At 43.7% G+C, this 26,352-nt stretch overlaps 1 protein-coding gene across 10 annotated transcripts in view; it reads right to left on the reverse strand.

The window, feature by feature from the left end:
- Positions 1 to 26,352, reverse strand: part of ptprfa (protein tyrosine phosphatase receptor type Fa) — a 266,847-nt gene that overhangs the window by 127,298 nt on the left and 113,197 nt on the right. For all 10 annotated transcript variants that reach the window (XM_062997303.1, XM_062997302.1, XM_062997299.1 and 7 more), the window contains 2 exons: positions 17,163 to 17,308; positions 15,481 to 15,622 (listed from right to left, as the gene is read on the reverse strand). In XM_062997303.1, coding sequence (XP_062853373.1) covers positions 15,481 to 15,622; positions 17,163 to 17,308 — 288 coding nt within the window. The remainder of the gene's footprint in view (positions 1 to 15,480; positions 15,623 to 17,162; positions 17,309 to 26,352) is intronic.

Here is a 26,352-nt window from a genome sequence, read left to right on the forward strand (position 1 = left end):
GTTGAAGACGTGGGAGGTCAGCCTGTCAGTGCTCAGACCATACGCTGCACACTGCATCAACTCGGTCTGCATGGTCGTCATCCCAGAAGGAAGCTGACGCACAAGAAAGCCCGCAAACAGTTTGCTGAAGACAAGCAGTCCAAGAACATGGATTACTGGAATGCCCTGTGGTCTGACGAGACCAAGATAAACTTGTTTGGCTCAGATGGTGTCCAGCATGTGTGGCGGCGCCCTGGTGAGAAGTACCAAGACAACTGTATCTTGCCTACAGTCAAGCATGGTGGTGGTAGCATCATGGTCTTGGGCTGCATGAGTGTTGCTGGCACTGGGGAGCTGCAGTTCATTGAGGGAAACATGAATTCCAACATGTACTGTGACATTCTGAAACAGAGCATGATCCCCTCCCTTCGAAAACTGGGCCTCATGGCAGTTTTCCAACAGGATAACGACCCCAAACACAACCTCCAAGATGACAACCGCCTTGCTGAGGAAGCTGAAGGTAAAGGTGATGGACTAAACCCAATTGAGCACCTGTGGCGCATCCTCAAGTGGAAGGTGGAGGAGTTCAAGGTGTCTAACATCCACCAGCTCCGTGATGTCATCATGGAGGAGTGGAAGAGGATTCCAGTAGCAACCTGTGCAGCTCTGGTGAATACCATGCCCAGGAGGGTTAAGGCAGTGCTGGATAATAATGGTGGTCACACAAAATATTGACACTTTGGGCACAATTTGGACATGTTCACTGTGGGGTGTACTCACTTATGTTGCCAGCTATTTAGACATTAATGGCTGTGTGTTGAGTTATTTTCAGAAGACAGTAAATCTACACTGCTATACAAGTTGTACACTGACTACTCTAAGTTATATCCAAGTTTTATTTCTATAGTGTTGTCCCATGAAAAGATATAATAAAATATTTGCAGAAATGTGAGGGGTGTACTCACTTTTGTGATACACTGTACATATATATATATATATATATACAGTGTATCACAAAAGTGAGTACACCCCTCACATTTCTGCAGATATTTAAGTATATCTTTTCATGGGACAACACTGACAAAATGACACTTTGACACAATGAAAAGTAGTCTGTGTGCAGCTTATATAACAGTGTAAATTTATTCTTCCCTCAAAATAACTCAATATACAGCCATTAATGTCTAAACCACCGGCAACAAAAGTGAGTACACCCCTAAGAGACTACACCCCTAAATGTCCAAATTGAGCACTGCTTGTCATTTTCCCTCCAAAATGTCATGTGATTTGTTAGTGTTACTAGGTCTCAGGTGTGCATAGGGAGCAGGTGTGTTCAATTTAGTAGTACAGCTCTCACACTCTCTCATACTGGTCACTGAAAGTTCCAACATGGCACCTCATGGCAAAGAACTCTCTGAGGATCTTAAAAGACGAATTGTTGCGCTACATGAAGATGGCCAAGGCTACAAGAAGATTGCCAACACCCTGAAACTGAGCTGCAGCACAGTGGCCAAGATCATCCAGCGTTTTAAAAGAGCAGGGTCCACTCAGAACAGACCTCGCGTTGGTCGTCCAAAGAAGCTGAGTGCACGTGCTCAGCGTCACATCCAACTGCTGTCTTTGAAAGATAGGCGCAGGAGTGCTGTCAGCATTGCTGCAGAGATTGAAAAGGTGGGGGGTCAGCCTGTCAGTGCTCAGACCATACGCCGCACACTACATCAAATTGGTCTGCATGGCTGTCACCCCAGAAGGAAGCCTCTTCTAAAGTCTCTACACAAGAAAGCCCGCAAACAGTTTGCTGAAGACATGTCAACAAAGGACATGGATTACTGGAACCATGTCCTATGGTCTGATGAGACCAAGATTAATTTGTTTGGTTCAGATGGTCTCAAGCATGTGTGGCGGCAATCAGGTGAGGAGTACAAAGATAAGTGTGTCATGCCTACAGTCAAGCATGGTGGTGGGAATGCCATGGTCTGGGGCTGCATGAGTGCAGCAGGTGTTGGGGAGTTACATTTCATTGAGGGACACATGAACTCCAATATGTACTGTGAAATACTGAAGCAGAGCATGATCCCCTCCCTCCGGAAACTGGGTCGCAGGGCAGTGTTCCAGCATGATAATGACCCCAAACACACCTCTAAGACGACCACTGCTTTACTGAAGAGGCTGAGGGTAAAGGTGATGGACTGGCCAAGCATGTCTCCAGACCTAAACCCAATAGAACATCTTTGGGGCATCCTCAAGCGGAAGGTGGAGGAGCGCAAAGTCTCGAATATCCGCCAGCTCCGTGATGTCGTCATGGAGGAGTGGAAAAGCATTCCAGTGGCAACCTGTGAAGCTCTGGTAAACTCCATGCCCAGGAGAGTTAAGGCAGTTCTGGGAAATAATGGTGGCCACACAAAATATTGACACTTTAGGAACTTTCACTAAGGGGTGTACTCACTTTTGTTGCCGGTGGTTTAGACATTAATGGCTGTATATTGAGTTATTTTGAGGGAAGAATAAATTTACACTGTTATATAAGCTGCACACAGACTACTTTTCATTGTGTCAAAGTGTCATTTTGTCAGTGTTGTCCCATGAAAAGATATACTTAAATATCTGCAGAAATGTGAGGGGTGTACTCACTTTTGTGATACACTGTATATATATATATATATATATATATATATATACAGGGGCTGGACAATGAAACTGAAACACCTGGTTTTAGACCACAATAATTTATTAGTATGGTGTAGGGCCTCCTTTTGCGGCCAATACAGCGTCAATTCGTCTTGGAAATGACATATACAAGTCCTGCACAGTGGTCAGAGGGATTTTAAGCCATTTTTCTTGCAGGATAGTGGCCAGGTCACTACGTGATGCTGGTGGAGGAAAACGTTTCCTGACTCGCTTCTCCAAAACACCCCAAAGTGGCTCAATAATATTTAGATCTGGTGACTGTGCAAGCCATGGGAGATGTTCAACTTCACTTTCATGTTCATCAAACCGATCTTTCACCAGTCTTGCTGTGTGTATTGGTGCATTGTCATCCTGATACACGGCACCGCCTTCAGGATACAATGTTTGAACCATTGGATGCACATGGTCCTCCAGAATGGTTCGGTAGTCCTTGGCAGTGACGCGCCCATCTAGCACAAGTATTGGGCCAAGGGAATGCCATGATATGGCAGCCCAAACCATCACTGATCCACCACCATGCTTCACTCTGGGCATGCAACAGTCTGGGTGGTACGCTTCTTTGGGGCTTCTCCACACCGTAACTCTCCCGGATGTGGGGAAAACAGTAAAGGTGGACTCATCAGAGAACAATACATGTTTTACATTGTCCACAGCCCAAGATTTGCGCTCCTTGCAACATTGAAACCGACGTTTGGCATTGGCACGAGTGACCGAAGGTTTGGCTATAGCAGCCCGGCCGTGTATATTGACCCTGTGGAGCTCCCGACGGACAGTTCTGGTGGAAACAGGAGAGTTGAGGTGCACATTTAATTCTGCCGTGATTTGGGCAGCCGTGGTTTTATGTTTTTTGGATACAATCCGGGTTAGCACCCGAACATCCCTTTTAGACAGCTTCCTCTTGCGTCTACAGTTAATCCTGTTGGATGTGGTTTGTCCTTCTTGGTGGTATGCTGACATTACCCTGGATACCGTGGCTCTTGATACATCACAAAGACTTGCTGTCTTGGTCACAGATGCGCCAGCAAGACGTGCACCAACAATTTGTCCTCTTTTGAACTCTGGTATGTCACCCATAATGTTGTGTGCATTGCAATATTTTGAGCAAAACTGTGCTCTGACCCTGCTAATTGAACCTTCACACTCTGCTCTTACTGGTGCAATGTGCAATTAATGAAGATTGGCCACCAGACTGGTCCAATTTAGCCATGAAACCTCCCACACTAAAATGACAGGTGTTTCAGTTTCATTGTCCAACCCCTGTAATATATAGCAGCACTTTGTAGTTCCACAATTACTGACTGTAGTCCATCTGTTTCTCTGCATGCTTTGTTAGCCCCCTTTCATGCTGTTCTTCAATGGTCAGGACCCCCACAGGACCACCACAGAGCAGGTATTATTTGGGTGGTGGATCATACTCAGCACTGCAGTGACACTGACATGGTGGTGGTGTGTTAGTGTGTGTTGTGCTGGTACGAGTGGATCAGACACAGCAGCGCTGCTGGAGTTTTTAAATACCGTGTCCACTCACTGTCCACTCTATTAGACACTCCTACCTAGTTGGTCCACCTTGTAGATGTAAAGTCAGAGACGATCGCTCATCTATTGCTGCTGTTTGAGTCGGTCATCTTCTAGACCTTCATCAGTCTTCACAGGACGCTGCCTACAGGCCGCTGTTGGCTGGATATTTTTGGTTGGTGGACTATTCTCAGTCCAGCAGTGATAGTAAGGTGTTTAAAAACTCCAGCAGCGCTGCTGTGTCTAATCTCATACCCGCACAACACACACTAACACACCACCACCATGTCAGTGTCACTGCAGTGCTGAGAATCATCCACCACCTAAATAATACCTGCTCTGTGGTGGTCCTGTGGGGGTCCTGACCATTGAAGAACAGAGTGAAAGCAGGCTAAAAAAGCATGTAGAGAAAGAGATAGACTACAGTCAGTAATTGTAGAACTACAAAGTGCTTCTATATGGTAAGTGGAGCTGATAAAATGGACAGTGAGTGTAGAAACAAGGAGGTTTTAATGTTATGGCTGATCGGTGTATATATATATCGAATATATATATACAATTCAAATCAAATATGACAAATGATCCACTGTGGCCACGGCTAACGGAAACAGCCGGGTGGAGTCATTTACTGATCTGTGTCAGAGCGCCGACCAGGCCGTGCACAGTATGGAACGGCAGTGAGTCCGTCCAGCACGGATTCAATTCACCCTTGTCAAGTACTCAGAACCGAGATTCGACTCAGGAGTCGACTCCTCGCATCAGAACTGAATCTGGGAACCAGCGTGAGCTAACTCAGCAAAGCTTCATCTCTGTAAACAAGCAGCTGTTTGGCGTGAACGTTCCAATCAACATCTGCACGTCTGACAGGCCCGGAAATCGCTCGAGATCGCAGCTGAGCGACAGCTGGCTCTGACGGGCAAACGTCCGCGTTCGCCAGGGCCGACGCTTCGGAAACGAGATAAGAATTTGCTGAGAACAGGCCGTCGTTATTAGCTAATAGCCGCTCCGCGCCGTACCTGTCAGCGCGGGATTAGAGGACGTTTTGCTAAACCGAGACAGATGCTGAGGCTGGAATTTAAGAAAGTGGGGGATTTACTCCTCCACTCTCCCGTCCTTCTAATCTTGTTTTCATTTTCTCTCTCTCTCAGGATGAGGGATGGCAGGAGCCGGGACGGAGGAGACGACGCTCCGGAAAGTCGTTCGTCTTTCTAAATGCCACGCAGCGAAGTACAGTGTAGGAGGACTCACGCTTCTCCTCAGCGGGAAATGAAATGAAACACGACGTTCTTGCTGTCAGGCTAAACCTGATTTCTCTCTCTCTCTCTCTCTCTCTCTCTCTCTCTCTCTCTCTCACACACACACAAACACACACACACACACACACACACACACACACACACGGCTTTTTACCATTTTTTACTATGCTAATAAGGGCAACACACTATGACAGTTCCCATCCACCTGCTTTCATAAAAATGTGGACGCAGCTTACAGTTTAACCTGTAAACAACAGCCAGGAGGTGATACATAAACAATTCCACTTGGAATAAATCCAACTAACAGAGCACCGTTCAGGCACAGTGTAGCTGGTATAATGGAGTCGCATAATAACAAGGGTCCTGGGTATGCTAAATAGAGAGACAGACAGAAAGATAGACAGATAGATAGATAGACAGACAGAAAGACAAATAAATAAATAGATAGACAGACAGACCAACAGATAAATTGACAAATAGACAGACAGACTGATAGATAGATAGATAGATAGACAGACAGACAGGTAGATATATATAGATAGATAGATCGATAGACAAACAGATTAGAGATAGATAGACAGACACACACATAAGGATAAATAGACAGACAGACAGACATACAGATAGATAGACAGACAGACGAACGGAAAGACGGACGGACAGACAGACAGATAGATTAGAGATAGATAGATAGACAGACAGATTAGAGATAGATAGACAGACAGACAGACAGACAGACAGACAGAGAGACAGAAAGATCAATAGATAGATAGATAGATAGATAGATAGATAGATAGATAGATGGATAGATAGATAGATAGATAGATAGATAGATAGATAGATAGATAGATAGATAGATAGATAGATAGACAGATAGGTAGATAGATAGACAGACAGAAATAATATAGATTATAACTGATATATACATGTAAGTATGAATATAAAAATACAAGTATTAAAGCAGACTATATAGATTATTGATGCACTGTCTGTGGACATCCTCACTTCCCCATAAACTATACAGGAGGTGGATTGGTTACTATAAGAGTGAGTAAATACCGTAGGTAAGCGTGTTACACTGCAATGAATCGGCAGTCTGCCCATGGTGCAGTTTGTTTTTATGAGGCACAGAATCCACCCTAATCCTGACCAGGTTGGAGCAGTATATGAAACTGACTCTGGTAATGACTCAAATCACAACACTACAACATGACAACATTTCATTTCATTGGTACCGCTGCTTTATCCTGGTCAGGGTCACAGCCCACTGAGAGCGGAGATAGGCTCCAGCACCGCTGCGACCCTGATAAGCACTTCAGAAAGTGAGTGAGTGTGTTACTGGTGCTAAATTCTTACATTTACTGTATTATAAAGGCATTCTCCTTCCTCCAGGCAGCTGTGATCCAGCGGTTAAAGTGCTACTGATCACAAGATTAAGGGTTCAAGTCCCCATCCCCTTTCCACGGCTGAGATGTCTTAGTCGGGCCCCTGAGCAAAGCCCTTAAACCTCATTTGCTCGTATTGAATCCGTTATCAGTTCTTTAGATAAAATAACAATTTGTTTTCATTTGTTTTGGACTCACATAAAGCACCAAAATCCCGACTCAGATTGGGTTTAGGTTCAGTCTGCAGCGACTCCTGTCTGACCCTGTTTCTCATACTGGACCTGGATTTGTCTGTTTTATGACAGTGTTTATGAAGAAAACATCTCATGAATGCTGATTCTGATCTGATCTGGAGTTTTCAGGCTGAACTCGCCTCAATAAAACCCTCTGCACAGTTTCAATTTATTCTGCAGGATGCTTGCATTAGCATTGCTGTGTGCTTTACGTCTGACTCCAGTCTAAACAGATTAAACTCCTGAACCAGAGGCGTGTGTGGAAGCTCAAATTTCATCGTTACCGCGTTTATGCATCAAAATATAAAAACAAAATGTTCAGACGTTGAGAATTCTTGGTTCTACATTTAGTCGCTGAGGCAGAGGTAGAATAAAGAGAAGCCAAAAAACAGATAGATAGATAGATAGACAGACAGACATACAGATAGATTAGAGATAAATAGACAGATAGACAGATCAATAGACAGACAGACAGACAGATCAATAGATAGAGACAGACAGACAGCTCAATAGATAGAGATAGACAGACAGACAGACAGACAGACAGATAGATAGATAGACAGACAGAAAGACAGACAGGCAGACAGATCAACAGATAGATAGATAGATAGATAGATAGATAGATAGATAGATAGATAGATAGATAGATAGATAGATAGATAGACAGACAGATAGATTATAACTGATATATACATGTAAGTATAAATATAAAAATAAAAGTATTAAAGAACATGTAGGTTAATGATCCACCGTCTGTGTGGACTGGAGTTTTGGACACGCTCACTCCCCATGCAATAACCCATATAGTAGGTGGATTGGGTACTATAAGTGTGAGCCTGTTGCACTGCAATTAATCTGCAGTCTGCTCAGGGTACAGTTTGTTTTTATGAAGCACAGGATCCACCGTAATCCTGACCAGGTTGGACTATAATCCTGACCAGGTTGGACTATAATCCGGACCATTCTGTTGGACCCTTGAGCAAGGCCCTTAAGCCTGTCTGCTCCAGGGGCGTGGTTCAGATCATCACTCGCCCCCTGACACACGCATGCAGTAGCCAGCCACTTCTTCTCACCCGCCAAAGACTCACAAACAGCTGTATCGTACGTGAGTCCCGCTATGCTGTTCCTTGATTTTCCCAGCGGCTAACACACACACACACACACACACACACAGCGATAACATGATAGTGTGTGTTGCTCTTGGCCACTTGATAAGGAGCTCGTACCCTGGTTGTACTAGAGCTGTTGACTTTCTTCAGCCTTTTATCAGAGGTCAATTTGTGATCACATGACCCTGTGTGCTTTATGTTTTGTTAGTAGTTGAATACCATTTATATTTTCGGCATTTAGCAGACGCTTTTATCCAAAGTGACTTACAGTACTGTGACAGTACACAATCTAAGCAACTGGAGGTTAAGGACCTTGCTCAAGGGCCCAACAGTGACAATCTGGCAGTGGTGAGCTATGAACCAGCAACCTTTCGAGTACTAGTCCAGTACCTTAATCGCTAGGCTACAACTGCCCCGTTATTATATTGTACGTGGGGCACTTGGGTGACACTAATCCAAGTACATTTCTATAGTCATTTTAGTAGTAAAATAATCAATGAATGCACCAGATAGGCAGGCGTACCTAATAAAGTGCTCGGTGAGTGTAAAGGTGAACGTTTGGAATGGGTGACGTAGCCTCAATGCTCGTTCGCGCTTCATTGCTACGTTTTGGCGCTTGTTCATAATCCCGACGCTAAAACGTGCATCTCGATGGAGACGTAGCGATCCCGGCGGAAGCAGCCTAACAGCAGGGTTTCATCTGACTCGTGCTCTGATGTTTCACGCCCCGAACCAAACGCCCCGGAGGAGGCAGAAATTCTTTCCAATGTGTGTAAACAGTGAACAATTAGCACGGCTAAACTGAGCGGAGAAACGGATCCGCTGTTAGCGCTCGGTTCTCACGCTGTGGGAAACTTCAGCCCAAACTGAGGGATTAGGGTTCACGTTCCATCGGGTGGGTATCAGATCTCACACCATGACCTAATGCTCATGAATACGTGCCTCGGGGTGACGTGGAGGATAAAGAGAAGCGCACAAGAACAACAGGGACTGAAATGACAAAAATACTCCAGTAGTGGCCAAAAGTATATGGACACCTGATAAAAACTATGAATATCAAAATTTTGCAGCTTTAACAGCCTCTACTCTTTTCAAACGGCTTCCAGCATGTTCTTTGAGTGTGTCTGTGGAAAAGTGTTCTCAATCAGTCTAAACAAGCTTTCAGGGGTCATAATTAAGCTCCACCCACTAGGGGCAGTGGTAGCATAGTCGGTAGAGCTTTGGGCTATCGTTTGAAAGGTTGAGAGTTCAAATCCCATTTGGTTGGACCCTTGAGCAAGGCCCTTAACCCCGTCTGCTCCAGGGGCCCCCTGACACACGCATGTAGTCACCAGCCACTTCTTTTCACCCGCCAGAGACTCACAAACAGGTGTATCGCACGAACTAAGCTGTTCCTTGATTTTCCCAGCGGCAGCGAGGAACCCAGTCGACCTCCCTTACTCAGGCACTCGGGCAATGTGTCTGGTAGTAGCACAGCTGAGATTCGAACTCAAGATCTCAGCAGTGGTGGGCTTCCCAAGTGCCCCAGCAATGGTTTCTATCCTGATGCCTCTTATATTGTATGTTCATGAGCAGTGAACTAATATGAGTATAAGTATTAGCTGTCGGCCACTCCAGCATAGATTTACAGTTTCCTTAATTTGCAGTTGATGGCTTTCACTGTGGTTCGGGGGAGTCCTATAACTGTACAAATGTCCGGTTGAACCTGAATCCTAAATATTATTTGCGTGAGATCTAACAAGCTCTCCAGAATACACGTGGCAAGTATAACGGCGTCTTTTTATAACACGGTCCACAAAAGAACAACAGCGAGTGTGAAGTCAGGAGATGCGTGCTGGGAAGGATGACAGACATGTGACAGGATGAATGTGTGAATGATCGTCCTCACGTCATCGGGCCTACGGCAACGCGAGACACATCGACGGAACCTGATTCACCGTCACACCATGGGGCACGACACACAGCCTGAGGGCTCGACCGCTACCACACACACACACACACACACACACACACACACACACACACACACACACACACACACACACACACACACGGTGGGAAAAAAATAAACAATGCAGCTAAATCATTATGTTTAAACACTAACTACTTTATTTTGGTCGGGGTCACTGTGGGTCTGGCGCACCTACGAAACACAGGGTCCCACTTTTGTCTGTCTGTCTGCCTGTCTACCCAACCGTCTGTCCACCCATCCAATCATGCATTTCTATCTTTGTCTGTCTGTCTACCCAACCATCCATCCAGCCATCCAATCATGCGTTTCTATCTTTGTCTGTCTGTCTGTCTGCCTGCCTGTCCACTCAACCATCCACTCGACCATCCAATCATGTGTTTCTATCTTTGTCTGTCTGTCTGTCTGTCTATACAACCGTCTGCCCGTCCATCCAATTACACGTTTATTTTTTTGTCTGTATGTCTGTCTGTCTGTTTATCTGTCTACCCAACCATTCGTCAGTCCATCCAATCATGCGTTTCTTTCTTTGTCTGTATGTCTGTCTACCCAACCGTCTGTACATCCATCCGATCATGCATGTCTGTCTTTGTCTGTCTGTCTTCCTGTCTGTCTGTCTGTCTGTCTGTCTGCCTGTCTACCAAACCATCTATCCAAGTATGTGTTTTTTATCTTTGTCTGTCTATGTCTGTCTGTCTGTCTATCTGCCTGTCTACCCAACCGTCCACTCGTCTATCAAATTGTCTGTTTCTATCTTTGTCTGTCAGTCTGTCTGCCTGGCAACCCAACCGTCTGTATGTCCATCCAATTATGCATGTCTGCCTTTGTCTGTCTGTCTACCCAACCGTCCGTCCATCCATCCAATTATGCGTTTCTATCTTTGTCTGTCTGTCTCTTTGTCTGTCTGCCTGTCTACCCAACCGTCCGCCCGTCCATCCAATCATGTGTTTCTATTTCTGTCTGTCTGTCTGCCTGTCTGTCTACCCAGCCTTCTGTCTGTCCATCCAATTATGCGTTTCTATCATTGTCTGTCTGTCAGTCTGTCTGTGTGTCTACCCAACCATCCGCCCGTCCATCCAAGTACGCATTTCTATCTTTCTCTGTCTGTCTGCCTGTCTACTCAACTGTCCGTATGTCCATCCAATCATGCATGTCTGCCTTTGTCTGTCTTTCTGTCTGTCTGCCTGTGTACCCAACCATCCGTCCATCCATCCAATTATGTGTTTCTATCTTTGTCTGTTTTTCTGTCTGTCTGCCTGCCTGTCTACCCAACCGTCCATCCATCCATCCAATCATGCCTTTCTATCTTTGTCTGTCTGTCTGTCTGCCTGCCTGTCCACTCAACCATCCACTCGACCATCCAATCATGTGTTTCTATCTTTGTCTGTCTGTCTGTCTGTCTATACAACCGTCTGCCCGTCCATCCAATTACCCGTTTATTTTTTTGTCTGTATGTCTGTCTGTCTGTTTATCTGTCTACCCAACCATTCGTCAGTCCATCCAATCATGCGTTTCTTTCTTTGTCTGTATGTCTGTCTACCCAACCGTCTGTACATCCATCCGATCATGCATGTCTGTCTTTGTCTGTCTGTCTTCCTGTCTGTCTGTCTGTCTGTCTGTCTGTCTGTCTGCCTGTCTACCAAACCATCTATCCAAGTATGTGTTTTTTATCTTTGTCTGTTTTTCTGTCTGTCTGTCTATCTGTCTGTCTGTCTATCTGCCTGTCTACCCAACCGTCCACTCGTCTATCAAATTGTCTGTTTCTATCTTTGTCTGTCAGTCTGTCTGCCTGGCAACCCAACCGTCTGTATGTCCATCCAATTATGCATGTCTGCCTTTGTCTGTCTGTCTACCCAACCGTCCGTCCATCCATCCAATTATGCGTTTCTATCTTTGTCTGTCTGTCTCTTTGTCTGTCTGCCTGTCTACCCAACCGTCCGCCCGTCCATCCAATCATGTGTTTCTATTTCTGTCTGTCTGTCTGCCTGTCTGTCTACCCAGCCTTCTGTCTGTCCATCCAATTATGCGTTTCTATCATTGTCTGTCTATCAGTCTGTCTGTGTGTCTACCCAACCATCCGCCCGTCCATCCAAGTACGCATTTCTATCTTTCTCTGTCTGTCTGCCTGTCTACTCAACTGTCCGTATGTCCATCCAATCATGCATGTCTGCCTTTGTCTGTCTTTCTGTCTGTCTGCCTGTGTACCCAACCATCCGTCCATCCATCCAATTATGTGTTTCTATCTTTGTCTGTTTTTCTGTCTGTCTGCCTGCCTGTCTACCCAACCGTCCATCCATCCATCCAATCATGCCTTTCTATCTTTGTCTGTCTGTCCTTTCCTTTACGCATCCATTCGTCCAGCTGCCTGTTTCTACCGTCCATCCAAAAGCTTGACCAAGGAGGGCTGCTTTCTAGCACATGTCCCCTTCAAGCTCTGTGAAGTCCCCGGCTGCTTCTTTACACCAGCCGGCAGTCGACTCTCAAAGAGAGTCATGCTATACCGTGTGTTTATCCCCCCAAAACTCATGCAGGTGACTCGTCCCGCCAGCAGATGTCAGTGTTGCAGCAGCAATGAGGAGAAAACCTTATATAGCTCTCTTCTCCCAAATACAGCCAATGAGCGCCTGGTCTGGTCAGCAGCACCACTGAGACTCGTCCTTCTTGAACTCTCCGCAGTGGTGGACTAACGTATTTAAATGAGAAAGGAGAAAAGGAGAAAGTCGTTCGGAGTGTTTACAGCTCTGGTTTAATCTTACTGTGGCTGGATTATAATATTATTATTATATTATGGTGTTACAGACACCATCCGGCCAATCAGAAGGTAGTATCGTGCACGCCAACGTGATATCAGCTCAGCTGTTTAATCGTTACATAACCACTGAACCTCTGTTTTTATACACACGGGTCCGGAGTCCAACCCAGAGTCAACATGTTTACATCCTCATATCTTAGTGTGGCATAAATGGCACCAGCATCTCTGTGTGTGTGTGTGTGGTGTGTGTGTGTGTGTACATTACTGCAGCAGCCTGTCGACCACTGGTTTTGTTCTAACATGCTGTTGTCAGGGGCTACCTGTACTAACACACACACACACACACACACAGATAATAATGGGATTTAACCCAACACCTCTCATTACAGAACACTTCACCACCTCATTGTGAGACAAATTGGTCCAAGAGACACAAGAATCGTGGTGGTATAGGAAACTGGGATGCAATCCGTTCCCTACACATCTTATGCACCCACGACACTTGCATGATCATGCCACTATGTGAGCTGCATTCCCAGCATGCCAATGATTTGCCATAAACACACTCACTGTAATTGAATTTTTACGACCGACCGTAAATATTTTACATGATTCGTGTACATTTAAAACGCATCATGCAGGTCGTAAACTACAGGCAGCAAACGTGGAGTACTTTCTCATGGCTGAGGTCTCAGGAGATGCCCACGCTGATCATTCCATCATCATGTAACAAATTGAGCAACATGAACATATTTGTCCACAGTCAAGCCGGCTTTATGTTACTAAGCTTTGTAACAAAAAAAACAAAACTGAAGCACTGACAAAAAAGAGTAGCCTTTAATCCATCTGAAACGTAGAGGTTGTTTGACTGTGGGCAGCAGCGTCTGTGTTTCAGAAAGTTTTGTGTTTATTTATTTATTCATTTACTTTTTTTTTGTTTCATTTATTGTTTTTAATAGAATCGAGCCCTCAGAAATTTGCCAACAGCATAATTTGTAAAAGTGTTTTTGTATTTATTTCATTTTATTTATTTATTTTATTTCTTTTTTATTTAATTTTTATTTTATTTCATTTATTTATTTAATTTTTATTTTATTTTATTTCAGATTTTTAATTTTATTAATTTATATTATTTTTTATTTAATTTAATTTAAATTGTATTTTATTTTATATTTGTTTCATATATTTCATTTTTATTTTATTTATTTATTTATTTTTATTATATGTATTTATTTAATTTTTATTTTATTTCATTTTATATTTGTTTTATATATTTCATTTTTATTGTATTTATTTATTTATTTTTATTATATTTTATTTATTCCATTTTTATTGTATTTATTTATTTTCATTTTATTTTATTTATTTATTTCATTTTTATTTGATTTCATTTTTACTGTATTTTATTTTATTTGTATATTATTTTTATTTTATTTTTATGTTATTTTAATTTAATTTAATGAATTATATACATTAAATCCCAAGCCTGCGACATCCTACGTGTCAGTGATTGTTGGACTTTAACTGTAACCAGTAAAACTGCTCTATACTGTTGTATAAACAGACATAATGGCTGCTAAGAAAATTAGCGCTAATAACAATAGGCTAACACACACGATTACACACATTAGCGATAGCTGTTAGCTCTGTGTAACAGTCCTGTTGGCTGTTTAAACCCATAATGCACAGCAATTTGGCTCTGGGAGTGTAGAAGTGTATGAGTGGGACTATATGAGTGTAATTACCGCTATAGTGTAGCGGCGTATGAGTGGACTCAGTCACTTTCCTCACTTTGCTAACGGCTAATGTACAGACGGAGGAAACACGTCCACACAATCGCTCGGCGTTTCAATCAGTATTAAATACTTAATGTTATACACGCATTTCACTTCCTGTGCTTTATTTATTTATTTATTTATAACCCCGCTACTGCACTCCCTACACTGCCGCCACATTACCCCACTGCCACCATATCACCCCACTGCCACCACATCACCCCACTGCTTCTACATCACCCCACTGCCGCCACTTCACCCCACTGCCACCACATCACCCCACTGCTTCTACATCACCCTACTGCCACCACATCACCCCACTGCTTCTACATCACCCCACTGCCGCCACATCACCCCACTGCCACCACATCACCCCACTGCCACCACATCACCCCACTGCTTCATTAATTTACTGGCATCCTGTAGTTGTCAGCAATCAATTTAAAACAATGATCCTTGCTCACAATGCTAAGAATGGACAATCAATATCAACCCCACTGAGCCACATCCGGCTCATCTTGTTCCAGATCTGAAGTATTTAACACATGAACTATGAAGATCTACCATCAGATCATCTAACAGATCCCTCACCCTCACATACACCAGTGCTACTGAACAAGCATTACTATGTCCATTTTAAGCGGGTGGTCCTAATGTTTTGGCTGATTGGTCTACACACTCGTCTACCTGTCAAAAACATGATGTACGATATTGTAGATGCTCTATTAAATTTTTCTCACCCGTGTGTATCCATGTGCTGAAATAAGAAACAGAGAAGGACCGAGCGTGTGATAAGTGAGAAAAGAAAATGGACACTACCTTCAAGGACGGTGAGTTTGGCGCTGGTATTGATTTCTCCCGCGCTGTTCGTCGCCGTGCACTCGTAAATCGCTTCGTCTCTGTGCGTCCTCAGCGGCTGGATCCTCAACACGGAGCCTGAACCGTCATCAAACTCGATCACCTAACACACACACACAAGATGCATGCACATCCAGTTGTGGTCAAAAGTTTCCATCCACCCATCCATCCATCCAACACTTCAACTGTCCATCCATCCATCCATCCAACCCTTCTACTGTCCATCCATCCATCCATCCATCCAACACTTCAACTGTCCATCCATCCATCCATCCAACCCTTCTACTGTCCATCCATCCATCCATCCATCCAACCCTTCAACTGTCCATCCATCCATCCATCCATCCAACCCTTCTACTGTCCATCCATCCATCCATCCATCCAACCATTCAACGGTCCATCCATCCATCCAACCCTTCTACTGTCCATCCATCCATCCATCCGACCCTTCTACTGTCCATCCATCCATCCAACCCTTCAACTGTCCATCCATCCATCCAACCCTTCAACTGTCCATCCATCCATCCAACCCTTCTACTGTCCATCCATCCATCCAACCCTTCTACTGTCCATCCATCCATCCATCCATCCAACCCTTCTACTGTCCATCCATCCATCCAACCCTTCAACTGTCCATCCATCCATCCAACCCTTCTACTGTCCATCCATCCATCCATCCATCCAACCCTTCTACTGTCCATCCATCCATCCATCCATCCCTCCATCCATCCATCCATCCATCCAACCCTTCTACAGTCCATTCATCCATCCATCCATCCATCCAACCCTTCTACTGTCTGTCCATCCATCCATCCATCCATCCATCCATCCAACCCTTCTACTGTCCATCCATCCATCCAACCCTTCTACTGTCCATCCATCCATCCATCCATCCAACCCTTCATCTGTCCATCCATCCATCCAACCCTTCAACCTTTCAACAATCATCTGTGTTCCAGAAGTTTTTTTTAGCAACTTAGATTATTCATTTAATGTATAAAGGTCTATACTGGGCGCCCAGCGGGATAATCTGCTAGCACACCAGTGCTGAGATTCTGAAGTCCCATGTTCGAACCTCAGCTCTGCTACCGGTCGGCTGGGCGCCCTCTAGCGGGCCTGCAGCAGACAAAATTGGCCATTTAAAGTCTGCCGGGAGGGTTAAAGACCGGACTAATGTGGGTGGGGTCTTCAACGCTGTGTAAGGACCTTGGTTAGTAGCCCGAGGCACCTGTTCAGGAAGTGAAGGAGCATGGAGATGAGGGCGTGGCTCTCGGTGCACTGCACACGCATCGGAGGGAGCGTGAGGCAGGCGAATATAACCTCCTCGGACACGACCAGAAATTCTATACTACTATTAAACTTTAATTATTATTAATTAAAACATATGACTTCACTGTGCTGACAAAAATAGGGCTAGTTTGTCTGCACCTGATAAAAAAATACCCAATTAAAACAGTGGTCTCAATTGTCAGGCTGTGCTGAGAGAAAATTTGTCTAAATAGCCTAATTTAATCCAAGAATCATACAAAATCCACATCTACACACATCAAACCACATCTACACACACCAATCCACATCTACACATACTTACTAGATTGGGACAGGATTTCAGATTTGGACTCAAAACCACCAAACGTTCTCACCTCAAAGCGCTGTGAGCTGACTTTCTTGCCCTTCTTCATCCATGTGATGCGTGGTTTGGGCTCCCCGATCGCCTGGCACACGAACGAAGCCACGCCTCCAGAAATGCCCGTCTGATCTTCTGGAGACTTAATGAAGCTGGGCATATCTGAAAGAAAGACAGACAGACGAAGGTTAGATTGATACGGCACTGATATATTTCTGGTTGAATGATTATGATGTTTTCTTGCACCACTCAGTAGTTACACTATCAGATATAATATAAGATAATATAATGTTATAAATAACATCATAATGATACTGCAGTAGGGGAATGGATGAGGTGTGTACACACACACACACACACACACACACACACACACACCTTGCACGTTTAACCTCTGCTTGTCAATACACATGAATAAAACACACCTGCTTCCTCGGGGTAAACACCGTCTATAGGTTACATTACTGTGTAAGTGTGAGATGTGCTCAAGATGCCTGGAAGTTATAATATTTCTCTCTACTTTTCCTTCCGTCCGTCCGTCCATCCGTCCATCCAGGTACTGGACTAGTAATCAGAAGGTTGCTGGTTCAAGCCCCACCATTGCCAGTTTGCCACTGTAAGGCCCTTGAGCAAGACCCTTAACCCTCAGTTGCTTAGACTGTGTACTGTAAGTCGTTTTGGCTAAAAGCATCTACTAAATGCCGAAAACGTAAATGTAATGTAAATCCATCCATCCATCCAATCATTCCTTCAACTGTCTATCCATCCATCCATCTGTTCATCTGTCCAACCATCCATCCATCCATTCAGCCAATCATTCCTTCAACTGTCTATCCATCCATCTATCCGTCCATCCGTCCATCCATCCATCCATCCATCCAACCATCCAATCATTCCTTCAACTGTCTATTCATCCATCCATCTGTCCGTTTGTCCATTCGTCCAGCCATCTGTCCATCCATCCATCTGTCCATCCATCCAATCATTCCTTCAACTGTCCATCTAACCCTTCAACCTTTCAACTCTTTAACCCTTCATCCATCCATTAATCCATCCATCCAACTTTTCAACCTTTCATCCATCCATCCAACCCTTCAACCTTTTAACTATTCAACCGTTTATCCATCCATCCATCCATCCATCTATCACTTCAACTTTTTTTCCATCCACTGATCCATCTATTTGTCCATCCATCTGTCCATCCATCCCTTCAACTGTTCAACTATCCATCCGTCGATTCAATCAATCCTTCAAGTGTTTAACCATCCATCCATCCATCCATCCATCCAAATGTCCTCAGAGCATTCTGTCCAGCTACTTGCTCTACTATCATCCTTACTCGACTCAGATTATTTCTCAGATTATCCATTATTACACCTCTAAAATAAAACTGTTCAACCATCAGAATCACTGAATCATCTTTCCTACCATATGACGATCACTAATTCAGACCTGGAGGTGCTACAGCCACCCATGGCCAGGAAACAAACACGGCATATGTGCTTTCCCAGTTTTTCAAATCAATCAAATAAACAGCTGCCAGTTTTACGTCTCTGTAATCTCCTGTACCAGATCTGTTCAGCTGAAGTCTGTTCCAGTCAAACTCAGCAGCCAGGATGTCGTGTGTCAGGCGGCTAGACGGCTAGTGTGAAATGTTAAGAGTTAGCAAACAGAGAGGACTGTGACTAAACCAGAGGGGAACAGAGCAGGTAAAGCAGCTAAATCCTATAGATGTTTATTTTTAATAAATGCTCTCAAGCTTGGACACCCCACAGACAGAGAACACTTCAGAACAATGGACAGCGACACAAGTACAGATAAAAAAAAAAGAAAAGAAAAGGCTGAGGCGAGACAGAAGTGAATCATCCTGAGCTAAAAACAGTTATATGCTACAATCACAGACGAGAAAAGAGCAATGAGCACGGCCGCCCAAAACACCGCCATCTAACCTCTTCCAGGGTCAAGTATGGCCTTCAAAGAATAAAACACACTGCTAGTCTTCGACTACGGCATAAGTGGCCACCCGCCGGCATCTGACTCACCAGCACAAGATCTGCTCACGCCTCCATTTTTCTTTTCTATTCACTTCTTAACAAAGTGAATACAAAGTGTCTTTTAGGACTTGATTCAAACAGCAAACCACTGAGGAGAGACGACGGTACGAACAGACCAACAAACCCAGCCTGAGGAGACGAAGACAGACTGCTCGACTCCCACCATGTGAAGAAATGTAAATGAGACACATTACGGGTCAGTCTGAAAACCTACTGATCTCTATACACAGACGCATTTTACATCATCCTACACTACTGAGAATAGGGCATGTCTAAGTTCTTAGATAGCTTAAAATGCTCCTACTGATGCGCCTTAATTCTGAGTGATAATCTGATTGAATAACGGGAGCGTCCGACGCCTCCTCAGCGCTGAAGGCAATCCAAGCATTGAGTGGCGGACAAATTAGTAAATAAATTTTCATTAATTATTAATTTGTATAAAAGTGCACAAGTGTCTTTATTTCCACATTCAGGCTCATCAGGGACAATTTTATGTTTTTCGGTACACAGAGGGAGACGTTAGCTGGCATGTTAGCGGGTTGTGCCGCCTCAGTCCATTGGATTGAATGACCTTAGGCTAACTGTGTTAGCTTAGTAAGCTAAATCTGTCATGACATAATCTCTAAATAAGTAGTGCGTCTAAATAATCTGCTTTATGAGTTCGATGTCTTATTAGAATCCTCTCTACTGAGGCATCTGATCAGGTAGGCAGTATGCAGCAAGGCAGCTCACTAGGTGGTCACATTACCATGAGCTAGCTGGATATCCAGTTCTAAAACCATGTCCATAAGTACAGTGTTAACCCCCCCAGACGGCTCTAATCTGGAAAGGCTTTGTACAACATTTTGAATTGTGTCTGTAAGTGTCTGCTGCGTGTTTTGTTACTATTTATGAGCCATGAAGTGAAGCTTGATATAAATGTTCATGATTCTCTGGACTGATTTTCATGAATCTGCTGGATCTTTAACCTTCATACGTACACATCTATATTTCTGGTGTAAATCTGTGTGCAGCCCTCGCTAATGTCTTGTTTGTATCTGAACTCCTTGATATGGAGGGGAGGTTCACAACACGCCGCATTAATATTTCATCAAAGCCAACAACCCTCGCTTTTATATATACGGAGGCTAAAAGGAAAAGCTTAAACGTGTCTCCTTTTAAACTGAATACAGGTCAAGAGTCAAACAGGTCCAGTGTTCCACGTAAAGAAAACGCTTGTCAGAACGTCATGTGCAGTCCAGGATGTCTGACATTGCCAAGTGCTGAGCTTTGTAATGTTGCTGTAATGATTTTCAGTACTACTATTAGATACGCTTCAGTAAACGTTTCAGAACAAGACGACAAAAGAAATACAGCGGTACCTTGTAACTCAACATCCTAAACGCAAAATCTTTAAAACTCAACGTTTACCTTAAACTCCATTATTTATTTATTTAGTTTCAAATTAACCATGAACAGCTTTGCTCAGCGCTCGGCTTGATTGGTAAAACATCATCAGAGTGTGAATATGAGATGAATCTGCATTTGTGTGGAATAAGCGTCAGATCCAGTCTGAAAGCTCCACATGTATCTGTGTTTATCTGGATTTTCCTCACTGTTTCACATTTAAACTTGTGTTACAGCTCGAGCTTCTGAGAAATTGTGAGAATCAGAATCAGCTTTTTCAAGAGTCTAAAACGTTTATCATTAAAAAAAAAAGCTTAACGTAGTTTAATGTACTAAAAGAAGAAGACAGGAGCACTAAACTTCTCTTAACTATTACTGCTCATAAGTTCTCTCCACTAACGAAATTCCTCACTTGTTGTTTTAGTACAATAAGTCACGTTAAGCTTTGTGCACCTACAAACTCTATAGGAAATAACGGCACAGCCGATGCAAAAGCTGTTGTGCCGCTTCTCATTTGAATGCGCCGGTACTGAACGGAATACGGTATTCCAACATCAAGCATCTCCACAATTAAAAAGCATAAGGAAACAATAAAGAAGTAAAGCTAAAGTGCAGGTTTATTGTATTTTTAATGTGTTTAACTATTTTAATTGTATTTCAGTGTTTTTATATTATATTTGTGTTATTTTCAGTGTATAATAAAGCAATAAGCCACGAGAGACCGTGCTTTACTGTGGTTTTATCACGGGGAAGGATGTTAAAACGTCTTTCCCCGTGATAAAATCATAGCAGTAACGCACGGCCTCTCGAGTGGCTTATTGCTTTTATAAAACGGCGGTCAACATAAAATGTAATAAAATACAACAATGTTCAATTTATAAATGTTTTTATTTACAAAAACACTTACAAAAAGCATTCTGCCGCGACACCAGGTAGTCCGTTAACAGTGTTGCTAGACAACATGAGGGCGAACATAATAAATGCAATAAACATTCCTCCACAAACACTATTACACTATTTCTTGGACGAAACACCCGCTTAATGATTAGGATTACTGTTTATATTAATCTGGACATTTCCATGTATAGTACATGACTTAAAATAGTGTTCAACCAAGTTTGTACTTTTTCTTTTCAGTGGCGTATTAATATGGAATGAAGTGAGGTGGTCAAAGGTGTGCGTTTATCGGGGATTTTACAACGGCTTCGAACACGGCTCAGCCAATCAGATTTTAGGACCGGAACTATCCGTTTTATAAGTGTCAAGAACAACCTCATTATTTTACATGAGCCTAAAATATCTGCAGTTCCACGGGACCCTGGAACGCATTAACAGGTTTCCCAAACATCCTTATGGGAAAAAATACCTTGAAACTCGACGTCTTTTAAACTCAAAGCCACTCCCAGAACCAACTGATGTTGAGTTTCAATGTACCACTGTAGATCAATATAGATCTAGTGTGCTGGTTTGAATCCAGGCTCACTCATTATAGACGCCGTTTACCCTGATCAGATCCCACAAAGCTTTCAGTGCTGTTTATCTGAACGACCGAGAACGACCGAGTTCCTCCAGAACAGCAGAAGAACTCGAGACAGGTCTGAGCTCGCAGGATGAAGCGAGAGGAAGATGAGTTCTCCTATAAGAGAAAATCTAAACGACTGAATTATTCAGGAGAGAGGAGACGAGAGGAGCGAGGAGGCGCAGACGGAACGAAACACTTTCCTCGGCTCTGAAACAGACATTACAGTGATGGTGTCATCCACAGGAACCGAGCGGAGACGCAATAACGTCCACATTGTCATTCACATCCTCATTCGCATATTCACCGCTCCTGTGCTCGCTTTCTTTCCGCTCGCGCTCGCTCGTGAGCACGATTCGCTTCGGCGTCGCTGTCAGACGTGTCGTGAGAAAGTATGTGCCCCCCTCCTGATTCCTTTTCATGTTTGCAAATGTCACAGCTCGGCTGTTTCAGATCTTCAAACTTAATGTGATGCAAGGTAGACAAACTGAATTAATTCATTCTTAAATGTCAAGTAAATAGCTAACAAGTTTCCTATATAATATATAACCAAAAGTATGTGGACACTACATTAAATTGTAATAAAATTGTAAATTAATTGCCTTAAATTGTAAGGCAGTTGTAGCTTAGTGGTTAAGGTATTGGACTAGTAATCAAAAGGTCACTGGTTCAAGCCACACCACTGCAAGGTTGCCACTGTTGGGCCCTTAAGCAAGGCCCTTAACCTTCAATTGCTTGGACAATACATAAATATATACACCAATCAGCCATAACATTAAAAGCACCTACTGGTTTCTACACTCACTGTCTATTTTATCAGCTCCACTTACCATATAAAAGCACTTTGTAGTTCTACAATTACTGACTGTAGTCTATCTATTTCTTTACATACCTTTTTAACCTGCTTTCACTCTGTTCTTCAATGGTCAGATGGTCACACAGGACCACCACAGAGCAGGTATTATTTGGGTGGTGGATCATTCTCAGCACTGCAGTGACACTGACATGGTGGTGGTGTGTTAGTGTGTGTTGTGCTGGTATGAGTGGATCAGACACAGCAGCGCTGCTGGAGCTTTAAGATACCATGTCCACTCACTGTCCACTCTATTAGACACTCCTACCTAGTTGGTCCACCTTGTAGATGTAAAGTCAGAGACAATCGCTCATCTATTGCTGCTGTTTGAGTTGGTCATCTTCTAGACCTTCATCAGTGGTCACAGGACACTGCCCATGGGGCACTGTTGGCTGGATATTTTTGGTTGGTGGACTATTCTCAGTCCAGCAGTGACAGTGAGGTATTTAAAAACTCCAGCAGCGCTGCTGTGTCTGATCCACTCATACCAGCACAACACACACTAACACACCACCACCATGTCAGTGTCACTGCAGTGCTGTGAATGATCCACCACCTAAATAATACCTGCTCTGTGGTGGTCATGTGGGGGCCCTGACCATTGAAGAGCAGCATGAAAGGGGGCTAACAAAGCATGCAGAGAAACAGATGGACTACAGTCAGTAATTGTAAAACTACAAAGTGCTTCTATATGGTAAGTGGAGCTGATAAAATGGACACTGAGTGTAGAAACAAGAAGGTGGTTTTAATGTTAAGGCTGATCGGTCTTTTGAAGTCGCTTTGGATAAAGTGTCTGCTAAATGCCTATAATCTAATTGTAAATGTAATTGAATTCAGGTCTAAATTTAACAATAATGACAAATACAGTATAAAGTCTAAGCATTTCAGGGTTACTCAAGGGCCCAACAGTGGCAACCTGGCAGTGGTGGTGTTTGAACCAGCAACCTTATGCTTACTAGTCCAGTACTTTAACTGCTAGACTACAACTGCTCTTGTTTAATAAATTGGGTGTGAAGTAGCTGATAAAATGGAATAAAATATAAAATATTTGGGATGAATTGGAACATTGACTGCAGCCCAGGCATTCTTCTCCAGCAACTGACTGCTCCTCAAACTAAAAGGGTACAAATTTCCCAAAATACACTCCAAACTCTTGTGAAAAGCTTTACCAGATGAGTAGAGGCTGTTATAGTCAAAATAGATCGAGAATCCATATGAATAGTGGTAAAACATGCTAGCACACCAGAGCTGGGATCTCGAATACATCGTATCGACTCTTAGCTCTGCCATCCGGCTGGGCTGGGCACCTACATGAACAACAATCGGCTGTTGTTCATCCAGGGAGGGAGCCGAACCAGGGTTCCTCATAAATGATGCAATTACGACCTCTGCTGGCTCGTTGATGGTGTCTGCACAGCGACGAGGAATAATGCATTGATCAGGGTGTGGCTCTCTGTGCACAAGGTTGATCGGCATATGAACTAGTCTTGTGCAGGTGAAAAGATGCAGTCGGCTACTGCACACGTGTCAGAGGGGGCGTGTGTCAGTCTCGCTCTCCTCAATCGGGGCAGGGGTCAGCACCAGTAGGGAGGAAGCATAACACAATCAGGTAAAAATGGGAAAGAAATCAGGAGAAAAAAATAGTCCATATGAATAGCCATGGTTTCAGAACAGAGTGTCTATCAAGCTCACAGTCTGGTGTCCACATAATTTTGGCCATATTGAGTAGCTTACAGGGAACATCTATTAATTTGGAAGTAATATTTTTGTAAAATTGTTCATGGAGGTGAACAATACTGCACCAGAATGTGTCGTAATTAAAACAGCACACACACGGCGCTCATGTTGAATTGATTTGGCTCGATACAGTCACCACCGAGAGCCGAGCTGGAGACGTTTCACATTTACTCCAGAACTTCATAGTTTTACTCTGTCAGCAACAATAAAACACAGAAAAAATTAGACTCTCTTTCTGCCAAGTGCGTGAAACACATTTAAAATCAGAAGAGCAGAAGAGCGTCTCGGTGGTGTCTCTGTGCCCCTGTATTGAACTCCAGAAGCATTAAGAGGCTCCATGGATACATAAAAACACAAACTATTAAACACATTCTCGTCATGGTAAAGCTGGGTATCAGCGGGTGACTGACAGGGGAGGATCAGGAACAGTCCAAGGGTTCAGAGTCAGGGTGTGTTCATCACATACAATAATAAGATACAAGATACATCAAAGTCGTAGCCATGAATTGAAAATTGGGGGGACCAAATCTGTGGGGTTGGGAGTGTGGAGGGACCCTGCCATTGTGAAACATTGAACACTGATGGATCCTAACATTACACAAAGCTAGACACATCATTATATTTGAGGTGGGGGGGGGCATTTTGAACATATCTGAATTCTTGGGGGGGGGGGGGGGGGGGGGGGGGGGTTGTATTAAATAAACAATTTAATACAACTCAGAGCTGCTTCAGCTTCACAGGATCTAAACAAGACGACAAGTCTTGTGAGCTGCCTACAACTTAGTGAGCTGCCCTGCTGCCTACTGCCTGCCGGATCAGCTGCCTCAGTAGAGAGGATTCTAATAAGACATCAAACTCATAAGGCAGATTATTTAGACGCACTACTTAGAGATTATGCTGATTGCCTCACCCCAGTTAGCCTCAGGCCATTCAAAACCAATGTGCTGAGGTGGCACAACCCTCTAGGACGCCAGCTAACGTCTCCCTACGTTTACCAAAAATGCTTAAAATTGCCCTGACGAGCACTTGTGCACCTTTATACAAATTAAAAATCAATTATAATGTATTTACATTTTAAAAGAACTCCGTTGGTTGCTCCGCATTCGTCCGCTGTACTTGTAATTGTTTTAGTCAGCGCTAAGAAAGAATCAGACGCTCCCTCGTTATTCAGTCAGATTATCACTCAGAATTAAGGCGCCTCAGTAGGAGCATTTTAAGGAATCTAAAAAATTTAGACACGCCCTCTTCTCAGAAATGTAGAATGACATAAAAATGCATCTATGTAAAGAGGTCAGTAGGTCTCACTTTAACTAGAATAGACCAGTGGAGACCAGTGTAGCATGGTAGCGATACAGACCGCCGTGTGTTTAGCTGTATGTAGTCGGTTGCAGCTGCGTCCTGAGCGTATAAACACCCCCGTGTTTGTGTTGGCAGACTGTTGGCATGTTTTCCTCTGTAACTATAAGCTGTATTTGTTCCGCTGCTGTGTTGCGGATCCAGAGTGTCCCGGTTTTAACCCACAGCTGTGTGTTTGCAGTACGATTAAGGTTCCGCGCGCCTGTTGTTTGACCCTTGCTGCCTGTGCTAGCGCCAATACCTGGATTAGCCCAAACAAAGCCCAGAAACATGCATCCTCCCGCCTCCGGCTCTCCAATCT

This window comes from Trichomycterus rosablanca, chromosome 6 (assembly GCF_030014385.1).
Source record: "Trichomycterus rosablanca isolate fTriRos1 chromosome 6, fTriRos1.hap1, whole genome shotgun sequence".
Taxonomy (NCBI): domain Eukaryota; kingdom Metazoa; phylum Chordata; class Actinopteri; order Siluriformes; family Trichomycteridae; genus Trichomycterus; species Trichomycterus rosablanca.